This window comes from Hippoglossus stenolepis, chromosome 5, assembly GCF_022539355.2.
Source record: "Hippoglossus stenolepis isolate QCI-W04-F060 chromosome 5, HSTE1.2, whole genome shotgun sequence".
NCBI lineage: Eukaryota > Metazoa > Chordata > Actinopteri > Pleuronectiformes > Pleuronectidae > Hippoglossus > Hippoglossus stenolepis.
The window spans coordinates 12,989,999-13,009,524 of NC_061487.1; the positions used below are offsets into that span (position 1 = coordinate 12,989,999).

Genomic DNA, 19,526 nt, shown 5'->3' on the forward strand with positions numbered 1-19,526 from the left:
GGCTCACCAAGTCAGACTAGCAGGACTCATGATGTTCAGTGCAGTGGAATAGATCAACCAGTTGGCCACTTTTCCTCACCTTGCCCTCTGAAACCCAAACCAACTGGTTCTGCTGTTGCTGGATTGTTTCTTTCAGAGCTCCGTACCAGCCGTCGTTCATGTTGTTCATGTTGATGGTGGCTAAGAGAGAATATTTTGTGTCACAATCAACACACTAGCAAAAAAAACTGTAAAAAGAGACAATACACATATTCATTTTGCTGTGTTTTAACACTGTGCACACTCACTGGTGAACAGGTGGTGGTTATTCTTCCTCAGTTTAATGGCTCGCTCATAGAGCTTCCTGGCGCTCTTCCTGGACTCAGGACACAGTCTGGTCCTCATGTTCTTCACACCCTGCTTATTATCTGGATTTAGGAAGACTACGATCGGATACCACTGAGCATAGTTCAGCCTATCCACAGCGTTCGGGGTGATGTCCAGCACAGCATGTTTGTCCTTCATGGGGTAAAGACAGGAAATGAGAGAGGTGAAGAAAACATATCCACGGTGAAATAATCAAAAATATGATAAAAAGGAGGAATACTCACTCTGTCAATAATCTGCTTGATGGTGTGAAGACGGATGATTCCTGAACTACGTTGGTCTGTTCCTGCATCTCTTGGTTCACTCTCTGTAAAATGTGGTACAAGAGATTTATGAAGAAAAATTTCTCAGTGCAGGTTTATTGGTGGTTATCATCATCATCAATAAATTTGCAATACGACACATAAATACGTACTTGCAAGCTCAAACAGATCCGGCTCTTCTCTGGCGAGTTTTTCTCGAGCAACATCAGCAATGGGCCCAAAAATTACAACCGGTCTCAAGAAGCCAGCTGCACAAAATCAAAAACATAAATAAAAAACTGAATCATTGTATTCTCACATTAACAGATTTTATAGCCTGACAGACATGATCAAATTCCTCACCCTCTCTCAGTACAACTCTTTCATAAGCTGGGAACTTTGTTTGGACCGGCTGGGAGGAGAGGTCCTCTCTGCTCTTCCTCAGGTTCCTCTTCGAGCTGCGAAGACCACGGAACCTCCAGAAGTCGGCCCTGTCACCGCCCGCTGTTTTAGGGAGAGTGTATTGGACGCTGGAGAGCTGCTCCGCTCTGTTGACAAACAGCAGGAAGACAAGTTCTTAGTGTATCACAAGTTAATGGAGTGTCATAAAAAAGTGTCACAAACTTGGCACAGCCAGCCTCAACACTGCCAGTACCTGAGGACATTACATGGCAATGATAATCATAACAAATGTAATACAAATGAGGGGACATGTCGTTCTTTTAGAGAACTTGACTGGAATTCAAAGCAGACACATGTCTCTTAGTATGCCGTCACCTGTTCTTGTTGGGGATAATGCCTCTCTCAACCTCCTGGTGGTTCTTGCCAATGCGGATAGCCAGCCAGGAGCCCAGCTTGCCATTGTAGAGGGTGTCCACCACACGGAACACCTCGCCCTTGTTAAAGCTCAACCCGTACGGAGATTCTTTTTCATACTCAAAGTGTGTCCGGATGTAGAAGGAGTCCCCGACATCAGACTCCACGATCCGCCGATACACTGAACAGGAAAGAGTAGTGAGTTAAGAAGTTTAGAAATTCTACTTTTGCCTCCTCTACTTTCTCACTTCACTCACCATCTTTCTTCTTCTGGGCCAGAATGGTGACCTCTTCACCCTTAGGAAGGTCCAGGAGGAACAGCACCGCCTCCTCTCGGATTATGTTTGCAAAGTCTACATTATTTACCTGGAATTTAGGAAAACAGAGGGTTAATGTTAAATGATTTAAGACTTTTAAGTTTAGGTTGTGGAGTAGGCTTTATTCTCTACAGAGAGCATGAGAGAAAACAAATGTAAATCTTTTCAGATAAAGGTTTACATAGCTCTTCCTGTTTTCAGCATTGCCTGGGTAACTGCAGGTTTTACTCGGCCGCAAGAATTCAAGCCATTTGTCATTATACTTGGAGAAAAGAGGAGGTGGTACGAACAGAGAGATATACGACTGTGAGGAAATGGGACAAACACGGGAGAGGAAACCGTTTTTTGTGCATGTGATCTCTCTGGCCCATTGCTAAGAGACCGGCCAGGAGGCAGAGGAATTTTGGAGCAGCTAGTGTGTAAAAGCATGACTTAAAAAAGAAAAAGGAAAAGCTTGAGGACGCATACCCCATAAAACACGGCTGTTTACAGATACTATGAGCTGCCCACTGGGTAAAACAAAGAGAATAAAACGTGATTCTCTGTTGCACACACTAACAGGTCTACGCTTTAAACTCCAAGCTTACATTTTACACCAACTTTATAAAAAGGGCTTGATTTCAGCTGTTGGCTTGTACACTTGCTGTGTTAAAAATAAAGTAGCTCACCCTGAGAATTTGGTCACCCTCCTCCAGGCCCTCCTTAGCAGCTGGGCTATCCTCCAGCACTCCGGCTACAAAGATGCCCACGTCATTCCCTCCAGCCAGACGCAGCCCCACGCTCTCCCCCTTCTTGAACTTCACCAGCTTCATGCTCGGCCTGAGGAAGAAAACAAGAGCTGGGCTGATTTCTTTGACATGACATCATTTGATGGAAGTTACTTTTAACGAATACAAACTACACTTTATGAATAGTTAAGTGACTTCTTTGCATATTCAAGTTCTCTTTTTACTCTTTTTGGAGCTTACGAAAGCAAATATGTAAAATTGCTCTTAGAGCAGATGGACACAATCCTAGAGAACATTTGAATACATTTATATGTTTGCTGCCAACAACAACAACCATAGTAAACTACTGTAAAATGTGTAACGCACAACCAGCTGTAGATAGTTGCACACCCTTTAATAGTTAAATTGTTTATTTACCTTACGAGAAAACCAGTAAATACAACTGAGAAAAATACAATCGACTTTATGTGCAATCTTATTATGTTTAGTATCATTTTATGCTCAATATCAAGTGCAATATCACTTCCATATTTCCTACTCCTGTTATTGTCATCATTACTTTCTATTACCGTTTAGTACTAATTTACTGTCTAAAGTAACTAATTATATTTATATTGTACTTTATAATGCACAGTTAATATAATCTTGGAGCAAGCTGGTACAAGAATTGCCTTTGGGATTAATGAAGTATATCTTATCTTATATTTACCTTATCTTATCTTATCACACCACACACACCTACACAGACAGTATAGAATTCTATGTATTGTGTCATGTGTTGTATAGATAGCTAAGGGGAAAGTTTAAAAGGTTTTCCTTACAGCTGACTTCTTATATTAATAAAGTGAGCTGAGCCATTATGAAGTTAGCACACATGGTGGATTTTGCGTTGTACCTTTATGGAAATCTTTCACATTTGCACATATTTTACTCTCAATATTACCGTAGAATACTGTCATCATGGGCAGCACTTGGCACAGGAGCATCAGAGGGACTGACTGGCAGGTCTACATCTGGCTGTCCAGGCTGAGCATACACCGGTTTGGGCTCTAAACATAAACACACACACAAAAACGTGTGTTGTTAATGCAGACTGATGGAGAACATGTAAAACAGCTCTCCCCATGTTTAAAAACAGAGGGATACTCCCCCACACACTGTCACAACTTCACATTACTGCAGACCCTTATGTTTAAGTGAGAACAAGTACACAACTGCACACACACACAGTGTCCTGAGCAGGGAGGTCAAACAGAAAGGCACCAGAGTGCTGCTGGCTGGGGAGGAACGTCAGACTCGATCAACTCATACAGTTTATTTTCACTTGGCTTCAGGCAAATTCAGCCGGGCTCAGCAGGCGTCTGCATTTAAGTTTTTTTTTTTGGTCATTGTGCTTTTAAAAAAGGACAAAAATGGCCAGTTTAAACAAGATTTCACTTTACTATCTTGAAGCCATTTAATGTTCTGCTGCAAATGAAAGGCAGAAGAATGAAGGCATTTTATTTATTTAAAATGTCACAAGTGTTTAATCAGATTAAAATCTGGATTAAAAAAAGGTTTCACACAATAATCTGGTTTAATGGCTGATGGCTTTGACTCTGACCTGGAAGCGGAGGAAGCTGTTTCTCCTCTCTGGCAACGGCCGACTCCTTCGGTTTGGGTATAGGAACCTCCTCCGGTAGCTTCACCGGTGTCGACGCCGCCTTCGAGATCCGTTCGTCATCACGACTTCTGTGACTGCGGACAAAAATATCTATTTTTGTACAGTTTATCTTTAGAAACACAAAGATGTAAGATTATAAATAGTGTATTCTGGAGATGTTGATCTTGGGGGCAACAGGGAAGCTCTAAGGCTGCAAGTTCTTGGCTACACGCAACAATACCAATTCAAATCCAAACTATATGAAATTCTTCTCCTGAGTCCCGCCTGGTAAAGACAAACAGCTCGAGTCTGAAGCTGTCTTAGTCTTGAAGGTCACCACTTTCTACTTTTTTTTAATGGTCTATTTTTAGAGGACCTTATCTAAAGTGTCAAAGTGGCTTCTGTCCTCCAGGTGAATTTTACTGTGTGGCTCTGGTTTAGATTTGACTTAACATTAACACTGTGATTTGGCTAAATAACAGTCAGAAAATTGTAAATAATGACATAATTCCCCGTTTTTTTTATTTCCAATGTGTTTCTAATGAGGAATCCGTAGGGAACAGCAGTAAGCTAAGCAGGCTGACCGCTGGTCCGGATCTGTGGCTGTGACTCAGACCTTCTAGTCACATGCCTGTTCACTGGCACAGCTTAACTGGCAAAGTGCCGCTTTATTCACAGTCTGGGTAACAAAGTTTGACGTTGCTGGACAGGGAACAAACTTCTTTTTCTCCTGAGTCCTGGTGGAGACTCTACATTTAACTGCTAACTTCCTGAACTGAGAGAAAAGGTTTAAAAGCTCTCAGATCAGGAGGAGATAAATAACAACATCCTGTTCCCAAATCTCTTTCCTGTTAATTAAAATACTTGATCTCGATGCTTCTCCTGGAAACTATTAACACATTTTTTCTTTTGGCATCTTAACTTACACACACTCTTACAAAGATGAGTCAGACATTGGCAGATGAGAACAGAGAAAGTACAACAGTTGAGTCACAAGTAAAAGAGGAGACAGATGACACTGATTGTCAGTGAAGGGCTTTTGTTTCTTCATTGCTTGGAGCCATATTTCCTTGTTCCAAACAAACAGTTTGTTCAATGTTCTATGAAAGTACACTTTCATAGAACAAGTAAAAATGAGACGTGTCTTAAGTCATTTCAACTGATGTGTATTCATCATTCTTCATTTCTCTTTTGGAATCAAGGCTAAGTTTACAATAATTTGTCAAAGTTGCGACACCTAAAACAGAGCAAGACGAGAACACAACTATTCCTCTACTTTAAATCTATTCAGGAGTTACTACTACTATAAATATGACACATTCACTCAGGCTAACAAGATGACTTACGGTATTCTCCAGCTGTTGACGTGTAAAAGAAAGAAAAAGGCAAACAAATCTCATGAAGTGTCAGTGTGGAGTAGATGACAGTATAATCTTTTGAGTTTAAATGAAGAATGGTGAAAAGTGGTCACTGCAGTCATGTGGCTTCTACCATAATTGTTATTGAAATCAGATTTATTGTTTGTACTGGATTACTACTTATTATGTCAACTGGAGAGAAAAGTAGCAAAACTGAGTTCATCTAAATGAAAATTAAAAAAAGAGATTAAAATTTCACACTTAGTCTATTCTATTGTAGTTCATTCATGACGACTCCAAACCATACATCTGTGGACAGACGGTCTTTACCTGCCATTGCTGATTTGAGGGGGCGAGTGTCTTGAGTGGTCTGAGGGCTCAGATCTTCTGTCTGGTGAGCGGGAGCGGCTGCTACGATGTCGGTCATGCGATCGATTGGAATGGTCGGATGCCAGAGAATGGATATCTGAAATGTCTGATCAAACAGGAGCCACTGGTCAACGACTGCAGGGTGACGTGAAATTGGCGCTGACAAGTCCTGCTTTGAAGCTTTGCCCCATTTCAACTGAATCCAACTCTTAACACCCCTCTCACCATCTCTGTCAGAGGCGTTGGCTGAAGCAATGCTGTCATCGAGGTCAGGGATGTTCAGCAGGGTCGCCCTGTCGTCCCTCTGGACAACCATTTTTAGCTTGCCCTTTGACCTTTCTATCAGCTTCTTGGCGTCTATCAAGGAGAGGTTCTCCGTCACTGTGCCATTGATCTGAGAGTATAAGGGGGGGGAAAAAGGCGATTAAGCATGGCCGTGACAAATAATATTTTCTAACACAGCCACAGAATTTGAAAAAAGGGTGATAAATAAAGTAATGATGCTTTTGTTTCACATTAAATACGACAGGGTTTCTGTTAGTTTCAACAACTTTTTTGCAGACCATCATGAAGTGAAATACGACAGTTATGAATGAGTATCCGAGTCCCTGGATGACTCACAGCCATAATTTAATACTGTAAAAGATTCTCTTTAGTTATTAGTTCCACGTTGGTCTGTTAGTAGATTTATTGAAGTGTGCTTACATCCATATCATTAAGAAAGAACTTAAAACACACAGACACATTACAAACTACGCACATTTCTTTAAATTCAGTATATTAAATTTGAGATATTTTTAGACTTTTTAAGACCCCGCAGAAACCCTGTACACTATAACGGTCCTATGAAGAGTTATGTTTGGACTATAAATGCACCGTTTTAAGTGCACAAGATCAAATGCAAATGCAAATGTAACACTAGTCGTTTGAAAAGCTATGATAAGCAGCACGAACGAGAGAAAATAAGATGCAGTTAAGTCCTCGAATGAGTATTATTGACTTTTATAATATAATCATTTTATTTATAGAAAGCAGCGCAATGTGAAAATGCTACATAATTATGAGAAATTACTGGTTCAGTTGAGACTCAGTTTTGAAAATTCCTGGTGAATAAATGATTTAACATTTGCATTATTAACATAGTTCATTACATTTTTCTCAAAAATGTGAAATAACCAAGCAGCGAATGACATTAGACATAACACATAAGCACAGGGGCTGGTGCAACACATGATCAAAAATGTTTGGTTCAAAAGCAAAATGTAAAATGGAGAATAATGTTCAATAGTTTCTTAAATATTTGATGATGTTTACATATCAAATGTTCACCAGGCTTCTTGTCTCCAGCCCCACACCTCTCCTTCTGTCTCACCTTCAGTACAACATCCCCTTCCTGGATATTGCCGTCCCTGGCTGCCAGACTCTCAGGGGAAATGTCCTTGACAAAGATATGGCTGGCCAGGCGCAGGCCATATTCTGCTTACAAAGTGAACGGCAGCAACAAAGATAATGTTAGCACAGAGTTCACGTAACCGCACCACACTGACCACACTTTGCTTTGAGAGCCGCTGCTCCCAGAGGGATTAACGGTGCTGATTAAAGAAGATTAATTGCTCTTCTACTTAGATTTACTTGAGTTAACTCGGATTTTGCTGTGGCTGGCAAGTTTTGTTTACTCTGGCCCTTGACCAATGCTGATTTGAAGGTCTTATTCTGTTCTGAAAGCCTGGCTGTCTGGTAGTAGTCGGATAAATAAAATGGCAGGTGATTTCTTGGATTACCAGCGACTGTAATAGGTTCAAAATACACACAACTCTCCCGCTGTCACTTTCTATCCCCGACTTTGTGAGCCTCACCTTCATTTTTTCGTGATTTCACAAGTGTGACCTTGGCAGGACGTGGGGGCAGGTTATGCGAGCGGCGGTCTGAGCGTGGGGAGAGACTCCTCTCCCGTGAGACGCTGCGCTCGCGTTCCCTGTCCCTTCGCCCGCTGCTCCGGCCGCTGCGCCTGCCCATGGCCCCGCCCATACCACTGTAAGCACCACTGCGTCCACTCCGTGTCTCATATATCTCCTCATCGTAACTGTCCTCCTCCTCGTCATGCTCTGACATAGTTTCCCTCTCCCCCAGGCGGCCCATGGGGACATGCACCTTCCGCTTCCGTCTGATTGTCTGAGGGAAATGAGATTTGACATCAGCCTGATGACGACCGTTCACTTACACCAAGGTGAATCAATCACACTTCTCATACGAGTCAACAGTAAAATTCCACCATTAATATACATATGACAAAACATTGTCGTCCCTGATTTTAGTTTTACCTTCTAATAATTATATATCTTTTCCTATTTCATTCATAATGGGACTTTGATACTCACAATTTTGGCAATTTTCCCACTTTTACGAAGCTGCTGGACTGCGTACGCGTGCTCCACATTGTCCATGGAGACAGCATTGACCATAACCACTCTGTCATTTTCTCTACAGAGAGGGGACACAGAACAGACGGGCTGGAATCTTTCTGGAGCAGGCAGGGTAATTTAATACTAATAACTAGCAATATAACTGGGATGCCAATAATGGAAGATAATCTTACTGCAGTAGGCCTTCTGCTGGGCCTCCTTTCAGTACATCTGAGATGACAATGGAGGTCTCACCACTCTGAAAATGAGGGTTATCCCGACCTCCAGATATGGCTATCCCGAAGCCAAACCCTGGTGCCTGCACACATAGAATCAAATACATTAGGACACTGACAATACAAAAATACAATAGATCATGAAAGTTTGGTTAAAACAACATCATCACCTGCTTGTACATAAGCCATTAGACCATTTTTTTTAGGTTGTGTGTAAACCAAAACTATTATTTATATATAAGAAAGCATATTTTACAAGGGGAGATGCCACATGATCTGGGCAGAATTTCACAAAGAACTGACAAGCATACTTGACACTGATGTACCCCTGCAATTTTCCAAAATGTTTCTAGGAATATTAATCTTAAGAATAAGACGATCAGATAAATATATGTTTGGTAACTTGACAACGGCTTAAAAGATAACCCTCACGAGGCGCTGGTTGCTTCCTCCGCCTCCCACCGTCCAGGAGTGGATAGGCATTGTCAACGACATTTATGTTTTTGAAGAACATTTTAAATAAAATTCTCCTTATTTCCACAAAATCAATTTGTTAAATTTTGGACTAAGTGGGTTAAATATATAAACCTTTGCAGTCAGAAAGAAATATGTGAGATTTAATACAGTACTATAGGAGATAGAAAGGAAAGCATGGAGGGATGGGACAAAGACATGAAGTGGACAGAAAGGACAGACAGATGCTGAGATCAGAAACAGGTTTCAACATACTGTAAGTAGATGTAGAGTGAAAATGAGGGAGGAGAACAGATACCTACCCTGTGTAGCGTAACGGTGTGCTGTTCCCAAATGACAGTCTCCTCCATTGCTGCGCTCTGGAGGAAAGAGATAAGAATGTGATTAACATAAGAGGCCAAGCACAGCGACGTAAACGATGGACTGATCATCCTTCAGACAACTAAAGGCAGTGTCCTGTCAAAGTTTCCTTGAGAAAAACACCAAATGCTGTTGTTCTAAACCATTTTACATCTTTGTTACAGCTGGAAGCACGTATTGCATCATGGCTCTAAGACCACTGCTGTCAAGAAAACTATATTAATCATCCAAACTTATAAAGACAAAATTGGAAAGTTGCAGTGTGCAAGGCAATAGCTCCTGAAACAGATGTGCACAGATGTGCACCTCTAGTAAAGGTGAATTTAACCTTCTTGTGCAGGATAGTCCTGAATAATCTTTATTTTAATATGAACAATGTAGTTGATGTCTGTTATATCTAAATAGCTTTAAAATGTGTAAACTTGTGTTTCCAGGCACATAATGTATGTCAACACTTATAATAAAATTGAATATTGTAAAGCTTTAGATAGTGTGTGATATTGTTTATTTATAAACTTGGGGAAGGATTTTGTTTGTATTTAATTATTTGCATCTCGTGAAAACGATAAACAATATGAGAAAAGCAGTCCTAGTTTTACTGCGCACTCCACAGATGAAATTTGATGAGGATACAAACTGTCACAACCACTCACATTCACACTGCCAAACAGACCACATACCATCAACATACTGGTGTCAGTATGGAAACACTCCTTTATAGTGGGTGCACGGTATGAGCTCCCATGTTTACAGTGCACCGAATACAATAGGTACAATGATAAACACTGTGATAGATACAATGAGACCCCACGGACAGTGAGTCAGATATTAAAGCGCGCACTCCATCACATTAACAAGCGGAGAGGAGAAGATGAAGGTCGACTCATTCAGCTGGTGGGTCAGCCCTGTTCCCTGCGCCCCACTGCTCAATTCTTATCTCTTCTTCTGTATCATCTCACCTCCACCACAATCTCACGACACATTAGACATTCAATGAGTGCATATAAAATACTATCAGGTCCGTCCCTTTGGGGGAAATTACAACCCACATCAGCACCTAATGCAATAACTCCCATTTGTCATGTAAATTGGTCCAAGGTCTGCGACCTTAATAGCTGAGACCATCACACATTTTCCTCCCGCTTTGCTGGTAATTTCTTTGACACCTCTGAACACTTAAAATAAGTCCAGCTCGGCAGAAAACTCAAGGGGACGAATGATCTCATGTTGCGGCACATTAAAGCATAGTGACAGAAGAGCAAAGGGAGATGAATCATAATAGATTCAAATCAAAAAAGCATATCAAAAGCAGCATCAGTCCCAGTGTTAGGACCCTAAGTGTTGGCAACTTCAATCCAAAAACACCTGCAAATTGTCCAGCTTCTTGTTAAAGACGCAGGATGTAAACTCACAGCATGACAAACAGTTCCCAAAGGAGGTCATGATATCCAAGTACTCGAAGAGCCACAGCTAAAAGAAGAGGAAAATATACACCTTGAACAAACATCTACTCCATTTTAAACTAGGATGGCACTTAATAGAGCGCAAGCCTCGGCCAAGGTAAAACAGTCGCTTCAAAGTCAATAAAGCTGAACATAATTTCCCACACTCGTTGATATCAGTTCCCTAAATATATCAGATTTTCTTCATGATGCATGTACTATTGCCTGGGAAAATGGGGAAAATGCAAAAAAACAAACAAGATCTCTGAATGTTAAAGACAGGCTAATTCTTTCTTAGTGCATGTCCCATCCTTAAGCCAAGTTTTGTGTAAATCTGTTCAAAGATAATTCTACTGACAAATAAACAAACAAGGGCAAATCTTAGTAAGGTAATAAAAAGAGCAGTCTGAGGAAGTAACTTCGCCAACTGTCTCTGCTGCCGTCGGGTTTATTGTTTTACCACCCCAGCTTCCTTAAACACTTTGTACTTGTTTCTGTCGAAATCTGTCAGCCAAGCGCCAAACGTTAGCTGGCATCTGGGAACACAGGCAGCTGAATAAATGGGCACAAGTGGCCCCAGAAAAGTCTCAGCTAAGCAACAAAAGTCACAAACTCTTCAAGCAGCCTATGGTGGGACTCGCACAAAGAGGGAGAACAAAAGTTTGAACAAGGGAACTCCTCCTTGCCTTTTGCGGTGAATACACTGCATTTGAAAAGGGAAAAAAGGACAACTGAATATTTAAAAGACTGCTGGAGACTAAAGCATGGATTGTCACCGGAAGGCTTGCTCTTCAGGGAGGAGGATTTATCCCTGTATCTTCTTGATTAGCTCTGTGGAAGGAAGCGCTGACGGAAAGAAGTCATTCTGTCTAAATTTATAGAGGGTTTGCCACTAAACAGAAAAGTAATGGAGGCAACTGTTCCCTGTTGACATTCCCACACTCTAAATCTTTATAGACATTAATGCAGCTTAACGCAAACATGCACACACACAAACGCAAAACTGTTTGGGCCCTATGTAGCAGCGGTAATGTGAGAAATGTGATTTTGTTGTCTGGAAAATACGATTATAGAATGCTTACTATGTCACATCCAATATAAATAAATCACCATAAAATTAATGGGATGTAAAATCTCAGATGGAGCAGAAGAGGAGGAATCTAAGATGGAGTAAAAAGGAAACTGAATTTAAGAGTGGGGGGGTGGTTGGTGGATCAGGTTTAGCATGGTCCTGCATCTCTCCCTCTCCTCCCACACCCCAACCATACACACACACACACACACACACACACCTTTCATTATGATGGGATGTCATTTTGTTTGCTCCTCTTGCAGAGCTTGTTGCTCTGGTAACAGAGGGGGAACAGCGTGGGGTTGTTTAAGTGGTCTGACATTTTCAGGCCGTGTCTTAAGGTTCCTCTCAACTGGGGAAGGTTAAAAAAGACACTGCATTAATTTAAAAAGCAAAAACCTTCTTTACATTTTTAGATGAGCACTATTTATTTCCAGCTATGCCTGCAGCTAAATACAGTCTGGTCCGCTCTACTAGCAAACACAAACATGTCACCATTTTAGAAAACCTCAAAAGTGCCGTTCTTTGTGGGATTTAAAGACTCAAAATCTTTAGACTTTGTCAAACCAAAATTTTAGGGCCTGATTCTCAGCCAAAGGCGCTAATCTCAACAGGCGAGTAAACAGTAGAGGAAGAACAAGTTTGCCATAGTTTATTTGAGCTGTGGGGACTCTCTCTGCACTGTTCCTGTGTACAGTTTGTAGTAAAGTCGCGTCAGCATTCCCTGACTGATGAGTTTTTGTGGCACTGTTGTGTACGCCCTTTATGGCCACAAACTACTTGTGCCAACAGAAGCTTCATGCCACAAGCTGGAGCCAGGGCTGGCAGCCGCTCCACAGCGGAGACACACCATGTCAGTTGGGTCATGCTTGGGGGATTACAACCAGGCAACTTGGGAGCCAGCACAGCAACACACAGATGGACAACGACACAGATGGATCACACAGCTGAGGGTGGAGAACGTGCAGGAAAGCTGTGGTCAAAATGGACTGTGTCGGGTCAATACCCGAAATGGTAAACAGCACAGTTGTTTAATAAGCCGACTGTGGCAAATTCCTCTGCAACTGAACAAACTTGGTGCACGTCGTTCAAGTGTTCTACCAACACCATCTGAAGCTATTCATTTCAAATTCATTTAGAGTTGCATTTAGGATTAATTCTATTACTGTAGATTAAAAATAATATGTTGATAAATCAACTAGTTGTATTTTTTAAAACTATTTATCATTTAATGTTATTTGATAATTGGAACAACAAAGACTCACTGATTCCAGCTTCTCAAATGTTTTTTTTTAAAAAGTCTTCTGTGATTGTAAACTGAAATTTTTGTTCAGACATTTTAAGAAGGACATCATCAGCTCTGAGAAGCTGCGACTGCTATTGTTTGGCCATTTGTTTACATACTATAGACCAAATGAGTCCGTTTATTAATTATGAAGAAACAATAATTAGTTGCAGCGCTACATTGTTTATTAATCTATGGATTTTATTGACGTAATTTTATCATTTAATTAATAAAATTGTAAAATTATATAATAACTACAAAAACAACAGGTTGTTTGTAGCTAATAAATCATCTATAAGCCAGTCAGTACAATGGAATATTGGCAAATTTTGGCTTAATGTCTATTAGCGACTTTGATGGTATGTATTGTTCGACAGTTGTTTTCATTTCCAAAAATTTGCTAGACTGATAAAATACTGAAAGATGATGTTTGGGGCTGCAATGCAAAAGAGGTGGAGTTGACTGTTAACCATTTGGTCATTTGGTCTCTAAAAAATGTAAACCCAAAAGTATAGAACAATCATCTCTGTCGTCAGAGTGCTAACCTAACACGACCCATGAAGAGGGAGTTGTATTTTCTATTCTATTTGGAATATAATTAAAAAATAAAATAGTAAAGCCTCCCCAACTCTCTGTTCAGCAAAATCATATTTCTTCTGAAAAGGCGATAAGGTGGGGTGTTCAATTCAATGAATAAGAGAATAGATTTTGTGCTGTAGTGTGGTTTCAGGGTGAAGCAGAACCTTATTCAATTTTGACCGTTCTGGGACCAACGGTGCTAAAAATAGTTCTCATTAATTCTGCTGTTGTGATGCTGCAACCGAATGATTTAAGGGAAACTTGCAGCATGAACACTAGAGAACATTTAATAACCTTTTGTTGTATTAAATGCCACGGATCGACTGAAACAAATGATGCAGTGCAGCGAAGAAAATGCATTCACTCCTCCCTAGTGCCAATTTGTTGGATTTGTCTGTGGTGTCTGAGGAAAACAAAGACAGACAGATCAGTTTCAAGTGCAGGGAAAGAAAATGTAGCTACTAAAACAAGTAGCACAATTAGAGCCCGACCAATACGGTCTTTTGGGGGCCGATACTGATATTAAAAAGTAAAAAGTTACATTATATATCTATATATATAGAGATTATATAAAGCTCCATATCGGCAAACATAAATGCCAATACTGATATGTCTGAGAAAGGCTCATACCAATAAGTCAGTCAGGCTCTAATTACAATAACGGATGCTTAAGTGTTAATGCTGAGATGCACACAACATAATGGCATTGGTATTAACACTCGATTCAATTTCCTCTGAGAAATTTTATAAAACATTAAATTGTATTGTTTTCCCCATCACAGTCAGAAGAAAACCACAATTGACTCTTTTTTCTACATAAATTTCAATTTGTGATGATAAGGTTGAGATAAGACAAACACTCGTTTTCTGGAGAATTCCACATGATAAATTCTACCTCATCAATCACAATCGTTATTTTTTAGGCAGTAAATCAAACCAGGAAAGAAACTGACACAAAGATAAGGTTGCCAGCAATCAACAAATTGCTAACTCTAAACCAGCTTACTTCCAGAACTCTGCGGCCAAAGACAGAAAACAACAACAGAATCACACTCCACTGTGGCTGCTGGCAGTGAAGCAGCAAACAAGTAGAATAAGATGATTGATGACTTCAGAAATTGAGAATGATGTGCTGGGGAGTGCTGACAACTGCTAACCCCCCACCCCCCCCTCGCCCCTGCTTCGGAGCACACACTCTAATGCTAACGAAGGCCCCTGCCTTAACACCAGCAGGTCCACTGAGAGATAAATGACACTGCACATACAACATGGTGAGACACTACTGCAGACCTCTAACGGAGGACAGACAGTAGTAGAGATGCAGCATTGCACGAACGTTGAGAAGGTCAAGAGATGAAACCTTTTAACTGTGACATAAAACTTAATGAGGAACCATCACAGCCTCAAAAGACACACACTATTTAAAGGCTTCAGTAAAACAGACGTAGACCTCAGCCCTTCATCTCATTGCTTTAAGATTCAAATAAAACCGGGTGCGTAGAAGATCAGGGGTACTTACATCAGTTCATCCTGGTCACTCCAGAGGACGCATACAAAAGCATCTCAAACCTCCAGCTACTTCTTAGTAAATCCAGCAGGAGATTCCTGCAGACGCAATCCACAGCCTCAGTGCATGACCGCACCAGTCATTGCTGGGAGCCACTTGCCCACAGCTCCCCCGTCCTTTCTCTTTCCTCAGCTCGGAAACAACTAAAATTACGACCACAGGTGAGGGGTTATGAAACACACCCTGCAACGACGCTCTAACGCTTCCTCTGCCCAGCACAGGTCCGTTCCCTCTCCCGGCATCTTGCTTCAGAATGTGTCCCTCCTTCAACTCTCTCCTCACACGCTCATGGGATCGAAGCAAATCCCTTCTGGCTTGGCAGCGATCTGTGTGGGATCTGCAGTTCCGCTACAGCATGGGACTCCTCTGTACTAGCGAACATCCATCCGCAGTGTAAACTGCTGTATTGGACTTAACCCTTGAGCTGCCACGTTGAACCAGAGCAGAATCTATCAATTCTCTCTCTGCATGTGGAGTATTATGCACCCTTACTCCCCAGGTGTGCTGCATTACATGCATTCATGATGTCAGTGATGTCCCGCTGAATATTATCTGTGAGCTTGGTGGCCAGTCATCATACACATGTGAAGCATGAGGACATGATACGTAGTATGTTTATACTGCAGACAACATAAACACAATCACCGGTACAGCTCACCTCTAACATTAAATCAAACAGTATTAACAGGTTGCTAATAAAGCTCATTAAACAAGGGAGAGTGGAGGCAGGCTAAGAGCAAAGCAAAGGGAAACATGTGAGTTGTGTAACATCCCACATACATCAAAGGGTTTTCAGAGAAATGTTGTCATCGGAACAAAACATGGTGGTGGAAGCTGTGTGTTTTAATAACCTTTTAATAAGAAGGAATGACTCAAACGTGCTTTGCGAAGCAGCAGAAACATCACTGACCTGTTCTTTTGCTTCTGTGGCTTTTAAAATAGTTAAATAAGACTAACATTTTATTACATAATCAATGACAAGTCACAACCACAAACATGGCATTATTCTGAAAATAACATACTATATGCGATTTCAAGAAAAAGACCCTAACAATGGAAAACAAGATCAAGCCTGTTTATATTTGTTTTAGTAGTTGAGTCATTTTCTCCCACCATCGTTAAGGCCTATATGTTTTCTACAGAGGAACATAGTGCATGACTGCACAAACATGTGAATTCATCCTAGGGCAACTTCAAGCAACTGCAGTGTGTGCCAACCACATACACTGAAGCGTTCCTTGTTGTCTATGAAGAGCTGTGTTCTCCCTCATCACCAACAGGAAATACATGGTCGACACAACCATATTAAAGTCTGGGACTACTCGTCTCTTCACAATGCAACGTTTGTTACACCACAGTGAGAATCGGCTGTACTTATGTGCTGTATCAGAGACGACTGTGGCAGCATTTCAGACATGATCAGAAGGTTATCCACATAAACCTCAGTGTGCCTTAGTATGATGCTAAATCATGAGCTATCGTTTCAACACCATGTACTTAAACATCCCCTAATGCCTGTAGCACACAGCTTTTTCCTTATAAAATTCCTGACATTTATGAGACTGTTATTACTGATACCGCTTTATGTAAGGGCATCATTTGCATACCCAGTGCAGTCTTTGTCCTGCTCTCTTTGTCACCACCGCTGACACAGATGCACTGAGCATCCATAAAAAGTAAATGGATGACTCAGCTGAGAATGGATTAACATAGTGCTAATACAGATTACTTTGCGTCTGTGCAGGAGCAAATACTGAAAGTCAATATACAACAAATACACAAAATACATTTGACAGGATGGGGGAAAAATAGCAAACAAGGTTGAACAGAATTACACACACATAAGGAGTTACAGGTACAAATGTTAAGGCCAGATTCATCTGTGCAATAATACACTGAACAGCAAACCAAGGCCCAAGGCCGTGTAGGTCATGACATCCCACTATCAGTCAGGATAATGATGGAGTTGGACAAGCTTGACAGAGTCACTGCTGGCGAAGGGGATGAGTTAAATTTACATCCCTCAGAGCAGAGCCTGAGAGAGGTGACAGATTCCACACATAGTTTGCTCTCTCTACTACCTTCTGCCTACCAGCCTCAAATAACATCCACATAAATCAAAGCATTTGGACAGAAATTAGAGTCACACATTTTTGTGGATCTACAAATAGAAAAATAAGATTTAAAAATGTGCAAAATGATTTATCCATAATGTTCACACAGATCCACAAATATATATGCAGTGTATGGGTGCTGGTGGAAAACTGGGACATCAGGGCTTTCAGTTGATTTGTGTTATTTCAATATGGGGAAGATGCTCATCAAACCTTTTTATAACACATGCATTTAAAAACTATACAGTAGTCTATAAATGTAAATATGAGGTATAATTAAGGTAGGGACAAAATGTGTTTCCTTACCATTAGAATTGACAAAGGTAAAACATATATGTGACCAATTTGAGTCTAGTTCTCCACAAAAACAATATGCAGAAGTCAGCAGTTCTGCCAGTCACAATTTCCTTTATTATACTAGATTCATGACTACAAATTGCACAGGTGTGATTATAATATATGCAAAATGAGTTCTTCCACGTAACTTTTCTTCAACAGCAGGATGTGGGCTTCAGACAAATTAACTTGCTATTCAAGCTTTCAAACTCATTATACTGTTGCACTCATTTTGAATGTTTATCATGTAAAGGTTAAATGTTTGGGAGAACGTACATGAGCAATTCTTTCACAAAAACAAACATTTTATCAAATAAACCACTGTTAAAGCTTGTGTTTCACTTCTTGGTACTTGAGACGGGAACATTTGTGTTCTAGCATATTACAAAACAGAAAGAAGTTCAATTCTGTCACTATTTTTTGCATTTTGCTTTGTTTTTTAATATCTGTGACACACTCATTTTTTTTATGTTTATGTTTTTTCATTCTAAATAAAAAATATTATAATTATACATTTGGAAGTCCAGCAATTATGTCCCATTAAAAGTGGTTATGTCTGGGTAAAATGAGAGGAAACAAAGATTGTTTTGTGCGAGATAAGTCGATAGAGTCCATGTGACCAGTGGAAATCAAACATTTTATAAAATCTCTCGTGTCAAAGATGTTTTGGGTCTACGTCTTAAACCTGTGCACAAATTAGATTGTGTGATATGCTGTGTTAAGACAGCACGATGATTAGCTATTAATACAACATTAATTCAGGGTCATAGTGTTGGTGCCTGTGCACTTTCTGTCCAACAGTGTAGATCTGGTACATCGGCAGAGGAGGTTGTGAACGTAACTTTAACATTTTATCAGTGTTTAAGTTAATATGGAAAACAGACACAACCAAAAGTTATCTTGCAACTTAATCATAAATGCGGAGTCATGTTCCTGGCCACATGGTGAATGAGTCCACTATACACTCTATTTTAACTCTGTTTTTGGTCTCCACCAACACATGTAAATATCTGGATCTTATCTGAAAATATCTAGATCTTATATACTAAATGGTACCAGGTGCCTGATATACAGTGCTAAATTAAAAATAAAGTTACAGTCCTAACAACCAAGCAATGAGCGGAAACTTACTACAAATTGTTTTCACATTGCTTTAAGTAGAAATACTCGGGATAATTATTTTATTTATCTTAATGTTATGCAAATTATACCATAAAAATAAGATTTTTTTAATTCGAAAATACAAAGATTTGAACAGTATGCTTTTAGTATTATATGTAAATAAACTATTAACAAAATAACAATGTAATAAAATAATAATAAGCACCATGCCTTTGATAGTTGGATAGCAGTATTCGGTATGAGCAGAGCCTATTTTCAGACTACACAGCTGGAGCCAATGATCATAGCCAGAGCCTCATTGTGTCCCGAACACATGGACCAAGAAATCAGCTCCTGAACTCTTTCAGCCCAGTGGAAGTTATCAGTGCCCCACACAAAGCACACAGGAGGGCAGGAATGTGCTGATAAGCTGAGCCACTGACCTGCGCCCCACCTCCTCACAGGCACTGTGATTGAAATGAGGACAACGCAGCCAATGACATGTGCCAATGATAAGGGATGTTTCTGGACTGGAAGTAAAAGACTGCTCACGCTAAAATGTGATGCAGAGGAGCGATTTGTTAAGCATCTTCCTCCTGATAATTCCACACCCATTTTAAAGAGCAATTTACAATGGACTTGATTTATATAAGTAACTTCTGTGTGGAAGCTGGCAAAACTGGAGCCAAAACCATAGTGTGAACACGCCATTTGTAAAGA

At 40.4% G+C, this 19,526-nt stretch overlaps 1 protein-coding gene across 14 annotated transcripts in view; it reads right to left on the reverse strand.

Annotated features, from left to right (window-relative positions):
• Positions 1-19,526, reverse strand: part of tjp1b (tight junction protein 1b) — a 62,439-nt gene that overhangs the window by 10,824 nt on the left and 32,089 nt on the right. For 7 of the 14 annotated variants that reach the window (XM_035157632.2, XM_035157631.2, XM_035157630.2 and 4 more), the window contains 18 exons: positions 9,253-9,309; positions 8,435-8,559; positions 8,217-8,319; positions 7,695-8,010; positions 7,211-7,317; positions 6,064-6,232; positions 5,800-5,944; positions 5,458-5,469; positions 4,073-4,206; positions 3,413-3,518; positions 2,410-2,560; positions 1,682-1,790; positions 1,386-1,605; positions 972-1,156; positions 782-877; positions 591-673; positions 288-498; positions 80-180 (listed from right to left, as the gene is read on the reverse strand). In XM_035157632.2, coding sequence (XP_035013523.1) covers positions 80-180; positions 288-498; positions 591-673; positions 782-877; positions 972-1,156; positions 1,386-1,605; positions 1,682-1,790; positions 2,410-2,560; positions 3,413-3,518; positions 4,073-4,206; positions 5,458-5,469; positions 5,800-5,944; positions 6,064-6,232; positions 7,211-7,317; positions 7,695-8,010; positions 8,217-8,319; positions 8,435-8,559; positions 9,253-9,309 — 2,430 coding nt within the window. The remainder of the gene's footprint in view (positions 1-79; positions 181-287; positions 499-590; positions 674-781; positions 878-971; positions 1,157-1,385; positions 1,606-1,681; positions 1,791-2,409; positions 2,561-3,412; positions 3,519-4,072; positions 4,207-5,457; positions 5,470-5,799; positions 5,945-6,063; positions 6,233-7,210; positions 7,318-7,694; positions 8,011-8,216; positions 8,320-8,434; positions 8,560-9,252; positions 9,310-19,526) is intronic. The other 7 variants (XM_035157637.2, XM_035157638.2, XM_035157629.2 and 4 more) reach the window with 3 other exon arrangements.